The 16,320-nt window shown below is 55.6% G+C and overlaps 3 protein-coding genes and 3 non-coding genes across 12 annotated transcripts; 5 read left to right on the top strand and 1 right to left on the bottom strand.

Annotated features, from left to right (window-relative positions):
• Positions 1–22: 22 nt before the first annotated feature.
• Positions 23–3,761, top strand: RPL23A (ribosomal protein L23a). Of its 4 annotated transcripts, none has more exons than XR_009449150.1 (5): positions 23–428; positions 1,058–1,241; positions 2,695–2,871; positions 3,214–3,406; positions 3,640–3,761. XR_009449150.1 is itself a non-coding variant. In XM_059669363.1 (5 exons), exons 1-5 carry the CDS (start codon positions 404–406, stop codon positions 3,652–3,654), a joined length of 471 nt encoding a protein of 156 aa, XP_059525346.1. In that variant the 5' UTR covers positions 42–403; the 3' UTR covers positions 3,655–3,761. The 4 variants fall into 4 exon arrangements, 2 of the variants coding, with proteins under 2 accessions (XP_059525345.1, XP_059525346.1); XR_009449149.1 differs by having other exon boundaries at positions 28–428; positions 2,695–2,875; XM_059669363.1 differs by having other exon boundaries at positions 42–428; positions 3,337–3,406.
• Positions 912–976, top strand: LOC132219429 (small nucleolar RNA SNORD42). The gene has a single exon (XR_009449441.1). It is a non-coding gene; the product is annotated as a small nucleolar RNA SNORD42 (small nucleolar RNA).
• LOC132219435 (small nucleolar RNA Z17) lies at positions 2,554–2,624 on the top strand. The gene has a single exon (XR_009449446.1). It is a non-coding gene; the product is annotated as a small nucleolar RNA Z17 (small nucleolar RNA).
• Positions 3,453–3,525, top strand: LOC132219437 (small nucleolar RNA Z17). The gene has a single exon (XR_009449448.1). It is a non-coding gene; the product is annotated as a small nucleolar RNA Z17 (small nucleolar RNA).
• A 366-nt stretch (positions 3,762–4,127) lies between the features above and the next one.
• TLCD1 (TLC domain containing 1) lies at positions 4,128–5,941 on the bottom strand. The gene is made up of 4 exons (XM_059669361.1): positions 5,548–5,941; positions 5,156–5,238; positions 4,979–5,061; positions 4,128–4,662 (listed from the first exon to the last, which is right to left on the bottom strand). Exons 1-4 carry the CDS (start codon positions 5,739–5,741, stop codon positions 4,279–4,281), a joined length of 744 nt encoding a protein of 247 aa, XP_059525344.1. The 5' UTR covers positions 5,742–5,941; the 3' UTR covers positions 4,128–4,278.
• An 879-nt stretch (positions 5,942–6,820) lies between these two features.
• On the top strand, positions 6,821–15,887 carry NEK8 (NIMA related kinase 8). Of its 4 annotated transcripts, none has more exons than XM_059669353.1 (15): positions 6,821–7,615; positions 9,377–9,582; positions 9,838–10,070; positions 10,294–10,425; positions 10,874–11,082; positions 11,245–11,324; positions 11,408–11,589; positions 11,679–11,829; positions 12,223–12,299; positions 12,603–12,720; positions 13,617–13,767; positions 14,081–14,244; positions 14,340–14,498; positions 14,682–14,840; positions 15,234–15,887. In XM_059669353.1, exons 2-15 carry the CDS (start codon positions 9,447–9,449, stop codon positions 15,260–15,262), a joined length of 1,980 nt encoding a protein of 659 aa, XP_059525336.1. In that variant the 5' UTR covers positions 6,821–7,615; positions 9,377–9,446; the 3' UTR covers positions 15,263–15,887. The 4 variants fall into 4 exon arrangements, with proteins under 4 accessions (XP_059525336.1, XP_059525332.1, XP_059525334.1 ...); XM_059669349.1 differs by lacking the exon at positions 6,821–7,615 and adding an exon at positions 7,674–8,175; XM_059669351.1 differs by lacking the exon at positions 6,821–7,615 and adding an exon at positions 7,674–8,175 and having other exon boundaries at positions 9,262–9,582.
• Positions 15,888–16,320: the final 433 nt, after the last annotated feature.

The following is a 16,320-nucleotide window of genomic DNA, read 5'->3' as shown; positions in this document are numbered from 1 at the left end:
AATTCTGCTCTAACGTTCTAGAACTTTGCTTCACTCTCCCTGAGCTAATCGAATTATATTCGTTACAGTTTGCAGTGCTGCTGTCTCCTGGAACTTGCAATGCTTTTCCCTGAAGTTGCTGAAGATGGGAAGCGCTCAGGACCAGACCCGAGTGGCTGTCCGCTTACCATCCAACCGCTACAGCAGACAAATAAACTACAACCCCCAAGAAGCTTAGTTCTTACGAGGGGCGGGGTGGCGCATGCTTAGTCGCTCTTAAGGAAATGAAGCCTAACTACTATTCCCAGCGGGCGCCGCGCTACAGATCACCCAATCAGCTTTAAGTAGAAAACATCGCGAGGTTTCGGTGAGACTTGGCTCTATAAGCCCAGGAGAACGGGTCTCGGAAACCCTTTTTACGAAGATGGCGCCGAAAGCTAAGAAGGAAGGTGTGTGGTGGGGTTTGGGAGGAACACGGCTGGTTGGCCGGCCTGAGATCCCCGCAGAGTAAACAAACTGAAAGGACGGTGGCTGGGCTAAGATTTGGGGTGTCAGCTCCGGAGCTGCTCTTCCCGTTTCGTTTCGGCCACGCTGCGGCGCGCGTGGGCCCAGCCACATGGGCTTGGGCTCCGGTTGAAGGGGGTTGGGGAGGGAACCCGCAGCCACATAGTCGACTGCGGGGAGCTACACGCATCCACAGGCCGCCGCTCCGTGTCTCCAGACCTGTAAGGAGTCAGTGCCCTCAACTTACTTTAGTTTTTTTAACTAAATTATATTCGGCTATATACCCTCCCGGGGTGGTTGTGAGATATTATAAAACTGCTAGCACAACCTTCTGGCAAGTGTCAAGCTTTCGATTATTGCTAGTTTTTTTTTTTGTTTCTTTTCCTGTGTGGTATTCCTGGAGTTGCTCCAAGTTTGCCCCAATAACTGTGCATATGATGGAAAAACTTTTAAGCTGAGACTTGTGATGTCTCCAAAGGAACCACTGATGCACATGTAGCCTGGTGCGCCCACTACCGTTCATTAGGCCGGAAGTGATGATTTCTGAATCGCTCATTCTCTTTCCTTTTCTCAGCCCCTGCCCCTCCCAAAGCCGAAGCCAAAGCAAAGGCTTTGAAGGCAAAGAAAGCAGTGTTGAAAGGCGTCCACAGCCACAAAAAAAAGAAGATACGCACGTCACCCACTTTCCGACGGCCAAAGACACTAAGGCTCCGGAGGCAGCCTAAATACCCTCGGAAGAGCGCACCCAGGAGAAACAAGTCAGTATTGCCCCCCCCCCCCAACCCCCAGTGTAAGAGGAAGTTTATTTAGGAAGTTGCATAGGTACTACCTGGGCTGTGTAGGCTCAGGAAACAACTTAGAGGCAGAGACAGAAGGGCCTTTGGAGCTTAGGAGCGAGAACGGCAAAAATGCACCTGGGGGAGGGGGGAAGGGAAGGGCACAGGCGTGCTCCCCAGAAGAGCACCGACCATCCTCTTGAAAAGATGTTTGGATATCCTCCATTGGTAATTATGAAATTTACCAAACTTAGAACCTGGCTTCTTAAAAACATGTTGAGGTACTTGATGGAGGTGTGGGGAGATTAATGCCTTAAAGAACAATCAGAGACATTGTTTACACTGTTGGCAGGAGTTCGTTGTTAGGTTCATTATCACTTTATATGTTAGGGTTTTAAAGTCCACTTTCTTGGAAGTATAAAATAGGACTTGGGTTCTTGTTTTGGAGCTCCAGATTTAGTTCATCCCTCATAGCACCTATTGCTATATAGGGAATAGTCCTTGAGGGTGAGGATGTGTGATGATTCTAGGTTGATAACAAGATTCATTCATTTGTATTGGAGGGTGAGGGCCTGCAGCAGTGTATGGAAACATCTTTTCATTCACTCTCAAATGTTTACACTCAGATAATGGTTGAGTAGTGCTGCTGTTAATAACTGACCTCAGGAACCACAATTAGAGTAGAACCAAGGTGGTAGAAGCTGATGGGTTTCTGCTCCTCCCACTGCTTCCTAAGAAAAAGGCAGGGGAGTGGTTTGTGTCCAGCTGTGGAGGAAAACACTTGACAGGCTTTTTACCTCCATTTGGACTTAGAATTTAGGGTAATGAAAGGCTGAGACCTGACTTCTAGCTTCAAAATGGGATGGTAGTGTCCTTGCTTCTCTGAATTTCGGGGCGGGGGACTGTGCTGTAGGGGTGTTTAAGCCACTAAGCTTAACCTGAGCTGTAAATTTTGTTTTTAAAGTTGCTTTCAAGAATGGATGGCCCTCAAGCCAGTTTTCAGCAACCAAAATGGGTAGAAATGGCCTGGCCTCCCCAGCCTCATAGTGAAGCACCAATATTCTTTGGAATTCTAACCCGAGTTTCAAGATGCTGTATTCTAGCTGTGTGCTTTTTGGTTTTAATGTCTCAGGTCTTAAATTTTATTCAGAAATGTTGAGGTCAAATAAAGAATGAAGCTCAAGATGATTTGGAACTCAAGATGATTTAATCACTTAAAGGATGAAAGCCCTTCAAGTGAAAGGAAGTGCTCATGGTTTTGCTCTCAGGCTGAGGCTCCAGGTCTAGATTTCAGGGTGCAGGTGATGATACTGTTCAGCGACCAAAGTCTGACAAAAATGATTGCTACTCATCATCTGATGCACCTGGGCTCCAAAAGACGGCTCATTCTGTTAAACTGGGCTCAGGCTAGGTGACCCCGTTTTACCTTCCCCAGGCTTGACCACTATGCCATCATCAAATTCCCCCTGACGACCGAGTCAGCCATGAAGAAGATAGAAGACAACAATACGCTGGTGTTCATTGTGGACGTCAAGGCCAACAAGCACCAGATCAAACAGGCTGTGAAGAAGCTCTATGACATCGACGTGGCCAAGGTCAACACCCTCATCAGGTGAGTGGGCTCCGTGGGCGGGGAGATGGCTGGGGCTTGTCAGAAGCCAGGGAAATCTGAACAGTATCAAGTTCCTTGATGCTGCTTTTGGGTCAGAAATGAGCAGCCCCTGCTGTAATTATGGTCCTTTGTATGGACTTTTGAGGAATCAACAGCTTGTCCTGCCTTTAGAACTTGACTTATGGGGTTGACACTCATTTTCTTGATTCCTGCCTCTAGAAAGGCCCTAGAGTAAGAAAATTTATGTCAGATTATCTGGATTTGAATGTCCAGTGGTGTTTTCCATAAAAGGGAATTGGCTTTGTTTGTAGCCTAGTGGCTTCCCTCCCTTCCTCTGTGCAGATGACAAACCACTGTTGGCAAAAGAAAAACATGAACAAAGGAACTCCTGGTGCCCCAAAGACTGGGTGGAGGGTATGGGCCCAGTGAGGACAGCAGGGACTGAGGCTGCCCTTTCCGCCCTAGGCCTGATGGCGAGAAGAAGGCATATGTTCGACTGGCTCCTGACTATGATGCTTTGGATGTTGCCAACAAAGTAAGCTTTCTTTGCCACAAAACTCCTCTCAACACCCCACCCCCTGGGTGCAAATGATGTGTCTTATTTGCGACCAAAGCCTGACTTTTGCTGATTAGTCTTAACTGACTGACTGCACCCCGCTCTCCTTAATAAGCCCTACCCTATGCCCACATTTTGCTTTTTAATCATGACATTCTAGCTTAATCTTCACATTTCAACTTCCAGTAACAAAATCCCCTTTTGTTTTTCAGATTGGAATCATCTAAACTGAGTCCAGCTGCCTAATTCTAAATATAAAAATTTTACACTGTATTGTTTCTTTATGTTGATTTCTGTTTGGGCTGGGGGAACACTGAATAGAGTTTGGGCAAGACTCTTGGCCTATTTACCCTGTTGGTACACTTAGCACTTCCCATACTTGTTGTAATCTTGGCGGTGGGAGCTCAGCTAGCAGATACTTGTGACCCAGACTCTAGGGTTAGCTGTCCTAGGACAACCAGAGCTTGCCTCTGTCACAGGAGTAAGCAAACAAGCAAGACGTTTTATAAGAGCCCCTTCCTTTATCCCTGGAAGTCTTTGTATGAAACCAGTACCCAGAGTTTTCATCAGCATCCATTTCAGGGCAATATGGGTTGGCTGGCTTTCGGGTAGCACTGTCCCCACACCCATCTACCGTGTCCAACCGGTCTGTCTGCTTCCCTCACCCCTTGCCCAAGAAAGGACAAGGACTTCAGAGGAGTGCTTTCATTAGTGTTTTCAATCGTGGGTGCAAGCTTGAAAGGTGGAGAGGCTGGATGCCCCAGGTTTGGGGCTCATCAGTTTATACATGAGGCTGTTCTCCTTGGTTCTTTGCTGTCCTTGCCTCAAGTCCCAGGCTCTGCCCCTCACTCTCACTCTGTCAAGAACTTGTCTTTGTGCTGTGGGCTGGTCACACGTTCAGGGCAGAAGTCCGAGCGGAGGAGGCGGGAAAAGTAGATGAGGATCATGATGTCCAGCATGAGCAGGATACCCAGCAGAAAGGAGCCCAGGCTCCTCTGACCCACATACTGCATGAAGAAGTAGGTGAGGTAGGCCTGAGGGGCCAGGCGGAAGAGGAAGTACATGACCAAGTTGACATACTTATTGATCTTGTAGAGGAGGAGGTCCTGGGCATTGTTGATCTTCATCATCATGCGGATGGTGAGGAAGATGTTGCTGACCTCTACCAGCAGTGTCAGGACACCCCCGCCGACAAAACGGCTCCAAAAGATGCCAGATATGAAGGCACCCATGGCCTAGAACAAAGATGAGAACAAGTTAGGAAACAGATGCCAAGACTTGACTGGAAGTTGATGGGAGTGTCAGCTATCAGATAAAGGACTGGAAAGTCTTCCCGTTTGCTTTCTTCTGACATAGTTTACAGTGAATTCAACATGATTAAATTTTGATCCCTGTGTAGTTTAGAGTGTTTGAGGTACTAGATGAAGTTAGATTGCTGGCCTCAAATAGTGAACCAAGGGCACAGATTAGCATCCTGACACGGGAAGGTGCAGGACACGGTGGGGACGGAGTTGCCAGCGCCAGGGCTATACCACACCCCTTGTTTCTCACCATGACATGATGGACCAGGTATTCCCAAGAAGCTCGAGCCTGACCACTAACCACGATGTCCACCGTGTCGTGGATGAAATAACCTAGCAGAGGGAGGGGGGAAAGGTCATGAAGGGGATTATACGAAGCTCCTCCCTGTTCCCCCACCTACTTCAATGTTTACTGGGTAAGGCTTACCTGCGGAGAAGCAAACGAGCAGATAGCCAGAAAGCGACCAAGCCGTCTCAATCTCTACCAGCATCTCGGGGGTTTGCCATACACTGGGGGGGGGGGGGGGGGGAAGAAGGCAGGCGCTCATCTCCCCATTCCCAAGGACCTTTGACAGTCCCGGGGGAGTCCGGGCTCGCGCTATTAGCTGGGGAGCAAGGAGGGGCTTGGCTGAAACCCAGGTGTCTCCCCTTTCCCAGGTGACACCCCCTTCCCCTGGGGCCGCTGCGGCTCCGGATTGGATAGCTTTCCAGACAGGGAATCATGTGAGACTGCGTGGCCTCAGCCCGGCCGTGAGTGATGGGGAGAGTAACGCGGGGTCCCCTAGTCACCTTCACTCCCCCTCCCGGTCCTTCACTCACCACAGCAGAGCCCAGAGCCCTGACACAATGGAATGGGCGAAGGAGACCAGCAGGTTGTGCCAGCGCCAGGTGCGCAGGGGGTCGGCGCGCACGTGCGCGGGCAGAGGCAGACGACAGAGCGCGCGCCGGAGCGCCCGGAAGGTCAGCGTGGCGCCCAGGAGCAGCAGCAGGGCGGGGTGCAGCAGTGGGAGCATGCTGGCCCTCCCCGGCGTCGGTCTGTCCGCCCTCTAGGCGGCCTCCTCGGGCTGTTGGGGAACGGGCTCCCTCTCGGGCCAGTCCACCCCGGGCGCCGCTCCTGCCGGCCGGCAGCCTCACAGTTGTTCGCGGAGCCCTCTAGGCCCCTTCGCTCCTCCCGTCCCCTCCCGGCGGGCCTCTGCCCCCGCCCCTAACCGCCCGCGCCCCCGCCCCGCCCCGTCCGCCTGCCCCCGCCCCTCCGGCGCCTTTCCCAGCGGAGGGCGCGCGCCCCTGTTCCCGGAGGGCCTACCGCGCCCCGCCTCTCTCCTGCAGACTTCGGGGGCCGTCCCGAGGCGCCGCCGCGAAGCCACCCCTCGCTGGCGCCTCCCGACTGCCGACTCGCTCGCTTGGCCTCATTAACCCGCCCCCCACTTTCCTCGGGGCCGCCGGCTCCCCCGCTTGGGCGGGTATTGCAAGAACTCTCTCCGCCCTCAACTCCTTTCTTGGCAGAGCTGACAGGATCCGTCACACACCCACGACTTTTAAACCCGGGTCCTGGGTACGGGTCGGAGCCCCGCCTCGGACCGTGATCTCTGCCCTGTCCCTGCTATTTCACTGGATCGCTCGCTTCTGGCTGGAGACGGATGTGTTTACCTGCCTCTACAGCGCCCCCCGCACGGAGTCGGTGCCTAGAAACTCCTGACCAACCCCTCACCACCCCTCCCCCGGCCCGCTTCGGGGCTCCTGGGGCCCCGCGGCTGTGACAAACCTCCTCCCGACAGCCCGGCTCCCTGGAGGCCGGAGCGGGGAAGGCGGCCGCCCTGCCCGGCTGCTCGGGTGACCCTTACTCTTCAGGCCGGTGGCCTGGAGCAGTTGCAGCATGTGGCCACTAGATGTCAGCCTGTACCCACCGTGGCTGGGATCGAGTCCCTCCCCCACCCCGCCTCCGAAATGAGGTTGTTGCTTTAGGGGAGAGTGAGCCAGCCAGACTCTGGCGAAAAGGAGGGGCAGCTAAGAGCCGGGTCTGGAGTAGGGGGTGAGGGTGAGAAAAGTGAAGGGGGAGGGGGTTAGGTGGAGGAAAGGAAAGTTGTAATTGGGGACGAGGGAAAAGGTGCGGCGGGGGGGAGGGAAAAGCCAGAAACATGAGGCGCCAGAGACCCAGGGGCCGAGAGGTTTGGGTGTTTGCTTTGCCTCCCCTGCTGGCTCCAAGGTTACACATTAAACCCTGTGGGGCTTCTGGGTCAGCCGAGGCCCGATCGGTTTCTAGGTGAGAGCACGAGTGTCCTGGGTGAGCGTCCTTCCCCCTTTGCGCTTGCTCCCGCCACCCTCTGCTCGCAGCAGTTGTCCCACAGCCAGCCCTGGCCTGAGTCCGGAGAGGCCCACCTGGGGCCCTCCTAGTGGTCATCAGACGTGGGCAGGTTTGGACACCTTTCGAGGGGTGAGATGGGAGCAGAAGGTACACACCCCATTACTCACACTCCTCACCCACTCGGAAGTAGGGACGCCATCCCTTAGCTAATCACCATCCTCTTGCTCCTTAACTGAGCTTGTATTGACTCGTGAAGAGCAGGAGGTGCCAGGGAGACACCTGGAATTGAACTGATTTCTGGTCAAGACCCTAAACAATCGTACTAACCTCTGGGCAGAAGCCTAGAACCCATGTAGGCCAAAAGGCAGTCTTTCCTCTTCTCCCTGATGCTTTTACTCGTGAGACAGCGGTCCACTTCCCTCCCATCTTCCCTGACGGAGGTTCCCCCGAGCCAGGGGGTCGGCGGATGCTGAAGGCAGAGGACCCCGTGGCGGCATTGTCTGTGTGACGCTGGGGGCTGACAGTGCTGAGAGCGCGGTGTCCACCGGCCCGGGCTGCGTGGAGACCGCGTCACATCCTCCGCAGGTGAATCAACTTGCACAGGTCGGGGTTGCCCTGGTCCCTCCCCAGGCAAACAAGACACCGACCGGAACGGACCGAGCGCGTCGGTTTGGGTAGTGTGTATCGTTTGGAACCAGTGAGCATCTGCTTTCCTTCCGAAACAGTCACTAGTGGGCCAATAGGGGGGCAGAGAGAGGTCAGTCCTCGCTTCCCACCCGCAGTCGGTCTGCGAAGAGCGCCTCTCCGGTCTTAGGAAGCTTTGCGAGGGCCGGATGCGGCCACGAGGGTGGGGAGGTTACGGTGCGCCAAGACATGGCACATCGCCCCTTCCCTCCCGGGGCCCTGGAAAAGCGGCCCCGCAGACCCAGGCTGCAGGCGAGGTGCGGGCAGAGCCAACAGGTTACTCCGCGGGCTCCGGGCGCTTCTCCGCAGCGGGGGCGTGGCTTACTGGAGTGGGCGTGGCTTGCTGGAGTGGGCGGGCCCGCGCACGCGCCGCGTCTGGGCGTCGGGGTTCCGGAAATGTGACTGAGACACGAGATGGAGAAGTACGAGCGGATCCGAGTGGTGGGAAGAGGTGCCTTCGGGTGAGCCAGGGCTCTGGGGGAGGAAAGCACTCACGAGAGGGAAAATAAACCCAACTCTGTCGGCGAAATCGCCTGTTAGCCCCGCCCCGCCCCGAGGCGGGAGCGCCCACTCCGGGAAGCCCCGCCCAACTTCCGGTCCCAGGCCCGGCTGGTAGACCTGACTTCAGCGGAGGTCACGCCCCCGGTAAGCGTTTACGCCCACGCAGGGTTCTGGTCTTTGATCCCGGACTTGATTCATTCAACAAATATTGAGCGCCTACTCTGCGTCAGGCTCTCGGCGCTGGGTGTAGTTAAGACCAAAGCAGGCGTGGTCTTTTCTCTCTCAGGGCTTACAGACTATAGGAAAAATGCACAATAAACAAGACCTTGCAGGGACGTACTTACTTGGGGTAGTGCAGGAAATTTCCCGGAGAGGTGAAGTTTAAAGCCAAGACAGGAGGAATGAGGAATAGTCCGAAGGTGAAGGCAGCGCTTTTCAGGTGGAGGAAACAGCATATGTGAAGGTCCTCAAGTGGGAAAAATCCAGAGTATTCAGGAACGGAGGGAAAGCATGGTATAGTTGGGATGTAGTGGGCAAAGTAAAGAATATATATAATTTTTTAAAATTGATTTTCAGAGACAGAGAAGGGGAGAGGGGAAAAGAGAGAAACATCCAATGAGGGCAAAATATCCATCTGTTGCCCCCTGGTTCCTGCCCCCTGCACAGCCCCTACTGGGGATCAACTGCAACCTGGGCATGTGCCCTGCCTGGGAATGAAACCGTGACCTCCTGGTTCATAGGTCCACACTCAGCCACTGAGCCACGCCAGCTGGGCTGCATTTTCTTATTTGGACACCTCAGCAACACTGTGAGGTCCATTCTGTCTTCCAGATGATGATGTTACGTCATCCAAGACCAGATAATTAGTAAGAGGAGGAGCTAGGATTTGAATCCAGGCGGTTGACTTCAGAGTCTGTGGAAACTTAAAAGAGATGAAGACTAATTTTGCCTCATTGTGCCTGTGGTGAAACTGAGTTTCAAATAAGGTCTCACAGAGTTTGTGGTTAGTTCTCCCCATTCCTAACCTCAGTGTTCTGTGCACGCAGGTGACCTCTTAGTCCCCTCTCTGAAGTCTAGTCACCGTCCAGTCACCAGGCCTTCCCAGCTTGCTGTGTGGCTGGAGGCTAAGCTGGCACCCACTGCTGTGCTCTGCGTCCCCAGGATTGTGCACCTGTGCCTGCGCAAGGCGGACCAGCAGCTGGTGATCATCAAGCAGATCCCCGTGGAGCAGATGACCAAGGAAGAGCGGCAGGCAGCCCAGAATGAGTGTCAGGTCCTTAAGCTGCTCAACCATCCCAATGTCATTGAGTACTATGAGAACTTCCTGGAGGACAAGGCCCTCATGATTGCCATGGAGTACGCACCAGGTGGGCCAGGTTCCTGGCACTGGCCTGGCTTCAGGGGCCTCTCACCTCTCAGACAGACAGACAGACAGACAGACACAGATTAGCCAGCTTCCCTCCTTGGAATGGGCTTGGCTGAGGGTCAGAGGTATAGAATTCTGATGCAAGTAGTGTGATGGTGGGTGGGAGGCATTTGCCCTGTCTGGGTGTTTAGTTTCATCAGAGGAAAACCTCAGGCCTGGAAAAGACTGAATCCTGACTAAACCCTTGCTGCTGCAGGCGGCACCCTGGCTGAGTTCATCCAGAAGCGCTGTAATTCCCTGCTGGAGGAGGAGACCATCCTGCACTTCTTTGTGCAGATCCTGCTGGCGCTGCATCACGTGCACACCCATCTCATCTTGCACCGGGACCTCAAGACCCAAAACATCCTTCTTGACAAACATCGCATGGTCGTCAAGATTGGCGACTTTGGCATCTCCAAGATCCTTAGCAGCAAGAGCAAGGCCTACACGGTGCCTGGGCTTGGAAGGGAGTCTCCAGGGTGCTGGAGGTTTTGAGGGCCCCGGCCCACTCTGCAGCCCTATGCCCCACCCCACCCCCAAGGCCTTGGCCCCTTAGCTCCTGACTGGGTAGTCCTGCAGGAGGAAGCACTTTGGCCTGCTTGGGGGGGAAGCCGTCTCCAAGTGGCCCTTGGTCTTCCCTCCCCGGGCTGTAATATTAGCTTCCCTCCTGCAGGTGGTGGGTACGCCATGCTACATTTCCCCTGAACTGTGTGAGGGCAAGCCCTACAACCAGAAGAGCGACATCTGGGCCCTGGGCTGCGTCCTCTATGAGCTGGCCAGCCTCAAGAGGGCCTTTGAGGCTGCGGTGAGTAACCACCCCCAAGGGGACAACTGGGAAATCTGTCTCCCTCCCCCTAAAGTCCCCGCTCCACCTGCTTCTGCGATTCTTCTCCGTGGCTGAGTCAGGTCTCCCTCATCAGACTAGTGGATTAGCCAAAGGCAGGGCTGTGGCTTCCCTCAGACGATGAATTCCCAAGGGTAGGGCTCGGTTCTCCCCTTTAAACTGAGGGCTCCTGAGGGCAGAGTCCCCCATCAGATTAGGGATCCTCTTAAAGGCAAAACTTAAGTTTTCCCAACAACCTGGGGTTTCTGAGGACATAGCCGCAGCTGCCCTATCAGAGGTTCTTGAAAGTAGGGTTTGAAGTCTCCTGAGCACAGGGCTGTGACCACCCATCAGATAGCGGCTGGGGCCGAAACCACCAAAGAGCCTGGCCTGAGGCTCTGGCCGACCCCACAACTTGGTGCCTTCACAGAACCTGCCAGCGCTGGTGCTGAAGATCATGAGCGGCACCTTTGCACCCATCTCTGACCGGTACAGCCCTGAGCTGCGCCAGCTGGTCCTGAGTCTGCTCAGCCTGGAGCCAGCACAGCGGCCACCGCTGAGCCACATCATGGCGCAGCCCCTCTGCATGCGTGCCCTCCTCAACCTCCACACGGACTTGGGCAGCGTGCGAATGCGGAGGCCCGTGCGGGGAGCCGGGGAGGGGCCCTGGGCAGTAGGGGGCACCCGGTGGGAGCACAGTAAGACTGGGGCATAGGGGTCCTCAGGGCAAATCACGCCTGTGGGTGGGGATACCGAAGAGGGTCAGTCCATGTCCTGAGGGTCGGCCCATCTGTCCCACAGGGCAGAGAAGTCCCTGGCCACTGGGCCACCCATAGCCCCAGGCAGCACAGGGAACAGGATCACCAGTGCCCGCTGCAGGGGTGAGTCCAGCTGACCTTCCAGGGCCCCGTAGACACCATGCCCTTCCCACCAGTTTAATAGACCTCATGAGCTGTCCCTACAGGCATCCCCCGGGGACCTGCGCGGCCAGCCATTCCACCACCTCTGTCATCCGTGTACACATGGGGCGGGGGGCTCAGTGCTCCTCTGCGGCTGCCAATGCTCAACACAGAGGTGGTTCAGGTGGCCGCCGGGCGCACACAGAAGGCTGGCGTCACACGCTCTGGGCGCCTCATCCTGTGGGAGGTGAGCAAGCTGAGGTGAGCCCGGAATGGGGCAGGGCATGCCTTAAGGAAGGGGGTGCTCAGGTTCTCCCCACACCATCTGCTCCGCAGGCCCCACCCCTAGGTGGCGGAGGGGGCGCCCTCCTTCCCGGGGCAGTGGAGCAGCAGCAGCCCCAGTTCGTCTCCCGTTTCCTGGAAGGCCAGTCAGGTGTGACCATCAAGCATGTGGCCTGCGGGGACCTCTTCACAGCTTGCCTGACGGGTTAGTGCAGCGAGCAGGGCAGGGGGCTATGAACAGCTTCTCTCCTTGCCTGTCAGTTACAGGGTGCTCACTTAATAATGCTTCTATCTACTAGTTATTGAGCACCAGGGATTACTTACCCAACTCTTTTACCCTTCACAGCAGGCCTGGCCAGGTAGTCATAGGATCCCATTCAACAGATCTGAAAAACCAAGGCTCAGAGGCTAAGTCACTTGTCCAAAGTCACACACTGGGGAAAAGAGACCCCTGTCCTTATCTCTCCCCCATTTCATTCTTCCCTCCTCGGCCTCCAACTAATTTTTTTATTGTTTCTCCAACTCAAGGTTAGACTGGTCTATCTGGAAAACAGCCTAATCTCTCTCCCTTTCCTTTCCTCAACGCCCCCCTCCCAAGACCGAGGTATCATCATGACCTTTGGCAGCGGCAGCAATGGGTGCCTAGGCCATGGCAGCCTCAATGACATCAGCCAGGTGGGTGTGGCGTGTGCCTTGGGGAGGGGGAAGTCCGGGAGGTGGCAAGGAGCCTGAGAGCTGAAACCCAGGTTGGGGGCAGGGGATCTTCAGCAACCACAGGCCCCTCTAGCTCCCAGGCTGCACCTGTTCTGGGCAGCATCAGGGAAGTACAGAAAGACCAGGCTTCCCCAGTGGTTGCCGTGGTGGTGATGGTGGTGAGTTAAAGAAACAGCCATCTCATGAGAATTTGAAGCCTCCAACATTGTCTCGAAAGGGGATGTTGGGTCCAGGCCCCTTGCCCACAGTTTCCTCTCTCTCTAGCCCACCATCGTGGAGGCCCTGCTGGGTTATGAGATGGTGCAGGTGGCCTGTGGGGCCTCTCATGTGCTGGCTCTGTCCACTGAGCGAGAACTGTTTGCCTGGGGCCGCGGAGATGGTGGTAAGCGCTCTACCCATTTCCAGCCTCTCCTCTCACAGCAGCCCCCAGACACGATTTGTTACCCTCCATACCCACCTTCCACCCTATGGCCCGTTTTCTCCTCCCTCTTTTCTCTCCAATTCCATTCATTTATTCACTCAGCAAATCTTTTTTTTAAAATATATTTTATTGATTTTTTTTACAGAGAAGAAGGGAGAGGGATAGAGAATTAGAAACATCGATGAGAGAGAAACATCGATCAGCTGCCTCCTGCACACCCCCCACTGGGGATGTGCCCACAACCAAGGTACATGCCCTTGACTGGAATCGAACCTGGGACCCTTGAGTTCTCAGGCCGACGCTCTATCCACTGAGCCAAACTAGTCAGGGCTCACTCAGCAAATCTTTACTGTACGCCCACTATGTGCCCACCCTGTGCTGGCTGCTGAGACAAGATGAACAAGATATCACTTCCTTCAGGTACTCCTGAGGGAGATTTCATTCATCCAACAATTTTCACTGTGCTCTCTCTGGGTCAGGCATCAGGCTGGGCACTGAAACGAGAGCTGACGTCGGTGCGGATCCTGTCCTCTTGGAGCACTCTGGTGGGGGAGGGATGGGATGATACATCATTATGACAGAGGACAGACAGCATCAGGGCTCCACCCAAGTCCAGAGGTATTGAAACTCAAGGAATGGCAAGGGACTTCACCTGGCGGAGCAGCGGTGGCATCAGAACAGGTCCTTAAAGGAGGAGTAGGATTTTGACCCAAAGAGGGGCCAAGGATGGGAAGCCTTCACTCACACTATTACTGCCTCTCCAAGGGTCCTCAGCTCATCGGCCTGAGTTTCCTGCCTGGGGCTGGCATCACCAACCCTAAAGCTCAAACTAGCCCCATGCTGGTTTCTCCTTATAGGCCGGCTGGGACTAGGCACCAGGGAGTCCTACAACTGCCCCCAGCAGGTGCCCATGCCCCCAGGACAGGAAGCCCAGCGGGTTGTATGTGGCATTGACTCCTCCATGATCCTCACTGTGCCTGGCCGAGTCCTGGCCTGCGGGAGCAACAGGTAACCAGATGCCTCAGGATGACCAGACTGCCCCCTCCCCACCTTTGGCTGTTAATGCTCCATCTGTCATTGCCTACTTCCCACCAGGGATTAGAACTGAGGAGGTCTGAGGGTATGTGGGTTTAATTCAGGGTGGGCTCTATCCCCTGGTGCCTCAGCTCCTGCTCAGATAGCTGGGAGGCAGGACAGTCTATACCAGCAATTGCCAACCTTTCGGACCTCACGGACCACCAGTGGTCCTTGAGCACCGGTTGGCGACCGCTGGTCTATACAAACTGTGTCCGTTGGGCTTGGCTTCTGGCTCTGCCCTTAGGTTCAACAAGTTGGGCCTGGACCACCTCTCCCTGGGGGAGGAGCCTGCCCCTCACCAGCAAGTGGAGGAGGTGCTGAGCTTCGCACCACTGTGCTCTGCACCCCTGGACCAGGAGACCCTGCTGAGTGTGGACCTAGGTACTGCTCATTCAGCTGCTGTGACTGGTGAGTAGGACCGGGACAAGGTGGCAGGAAGGGGACTCTCCTGGCCTCTTTGGAACCTCAGTTGAGGCTCCTTTTCTCCCTTTCCTCCTTTACAGCCTCTGGGGACTGCTATACTTTCGGCAGCAATCAGCACGGTCAATTGGGTACCAATGCTCGCCGGGTCAGCCGGGCACCTTGTCAAGTGCAAGGCCTCCAGGGCATCAAGATAGCAATGGTGGCCTGTGGGGATGCCTTCACTGTAGCCATTGGGGCAGGTGATTAGTGGGCACTATGGGGGCAGATATGGGCATGGACAGGCAATGGGGGGGTTATCATGCTCAGATCTGCTGAACTCAGCAACCTCATACTGGGGCCGGTAGGGCAATCTGGGGGACAGCTGCTCTGCTGGCTAAGCTGTGTCCTCTTCCCATTTCCCTCTTTGGGATTCTCTTTGGCAGAAGGTGAGGTATACTCTTGGGGCAAAGGGGCCCGAGGTCGACTTGGAAGGAGGGATGAGGACGCTGGACTCCCTCGTCCAGTGCAGCTAGATGAGACACATCCCTACACAGTGACTTCTGTGTCCTGTTGCCATGGAAACACTCTCCTGGCTGTACGACGTGAGTGAGAACTTTTTCCACCTCACCCCACAGGGTTAACCCAGCTGGATCCTGCCCGCACCCCCATCCCCGGTGTTCACAGCCCAAATCACCGAAACACATCTTTAGCCCCCAAATAAATGAAAGCAGAAGTTGTGGGATAAAACTGAGTTTCCTGCCTGGGGTGGGCAAGGGTGGGTACTTTGGGGCCTCATTGAAGGGCTGCCTTCACTGCTCCCCAGGGCCCAAATCATTCTTTCTCCTCTGCTCCCTCGTCCAGGTTAGTTTGAACCTCGACTTCTGGTCTGGCAGAGTCCAGGGCCCAGTGTGGAACTGGGAGCAGAGGTGGGGGGATGCTTGCTGGAGGCTCTGTCCTCTGGGAGGCTGCAGAGGTTTCTCTCTTGTGCTCTCTAGCCGTCACCGATGAGCCAGTCCCCCCGTGAGGTACCTGGATACACCTCTGGACCACCCCATATTGCTTCTCTGAATGTTCTTGGAAAGCACAGGTGCCTGAAGCATGACTGTCTCCATCCAGGCCCCCCGGATTATGTCCAGTGGGGTGTAAGAACTGATGAAGCAAGCCCTGTGCTGCTTTTGGCCCTGGATATGTAAAACTGAACCCACCCTATTACCCTAACACTTCTCTCTTCCCTCCCACCCCTTCTTCTCTTAAGTCAATGCCCTCAGCTTGCCTTGAGTTGGAAGCCAGATCTAACCCTTGGAAGCAGGGTAGTCTTCAGAGACTTGACAGGAAAAGGCTGGAGGTGGTGTGGCTCCACCCAGACCCTGCTCCTCCAGCCTGGTTAGAAAATGCATCGCTGGTGCCCAGTGGGACAGCAGCTCAGTGCTTTGGAGCAGGTCAAGGTGGAGCCTGCCTGGAGGGCCATTCCAGTGGTCATTCCAGCGGCCTAGCCTGTGCATTGCCTGGGGCAGGGAGGTCTGGGGAAGCTGCTCTCACCCTCCACCCCCTCTGCCATTCCTCCGAAACAGGTTGGGGGAAAGGTAACTGGCTGGACCAGACCAGTTTCCAGATGACTGGAAGCAGTGCCAATAAAAACATCAGCTGCCTGCCTGCCTAGAGTGTGGTCTCTTCAGGAGGGGGAGTGGCTGCCCAACACCCAGGGTTGGGCTGGGCCCCCCGATCTCGGCGGCAGGGCCGGCTCAGGTCAAGGAAGGAATGTGGGCGCAGCCGAAGACTGGGCCGAGTTTCCTCTGGCCCAGCGCCAGCCCTGCCTCCCCTCCCAGCCGGGCTCCCAAGAGCCGGTTGCCAGGCTTCGGCTGCCTGGCACCTGGAGGCTGCAGTCCCGGGCTCCTGGGCGACACGTGGCCCCCGGGACTGAGCTGTACCCTCGGGAGAAGCAAACCTTTGTGGCGCGGCCCAGCCCGTACCCCGGGTCCCTCCGCCCCATCCAGCGTCAGGGCCCCCCCTCCCCCATCCTCAGCTCCCCAGCTCTGGGGGAAGCGGAGCCACAATCTCTCTTCTCCAGCGGAAAGAGGAGCC

The sequence above is a fragment of the Myotis daubentonii genome, chromosome 16 (assembly GCF_963259705.1).
Source record: "Myotis daubentonii chromosome 16, mMyoDau2.1, whole genome shotgun sequence".
Taxonomy (NCBI): domain Eukaryota; kingdom Metazoa; phylum Chordata; class Mammalia; order Chiroptera; family Vespertilionidae; genus Myotis; species Myotis daubentonii.
The sequence above is the reverse complement of the archived record's forward strand: the minus strand, read 5'-3'. Positions and strand labels throughout refer to the sequence as shown.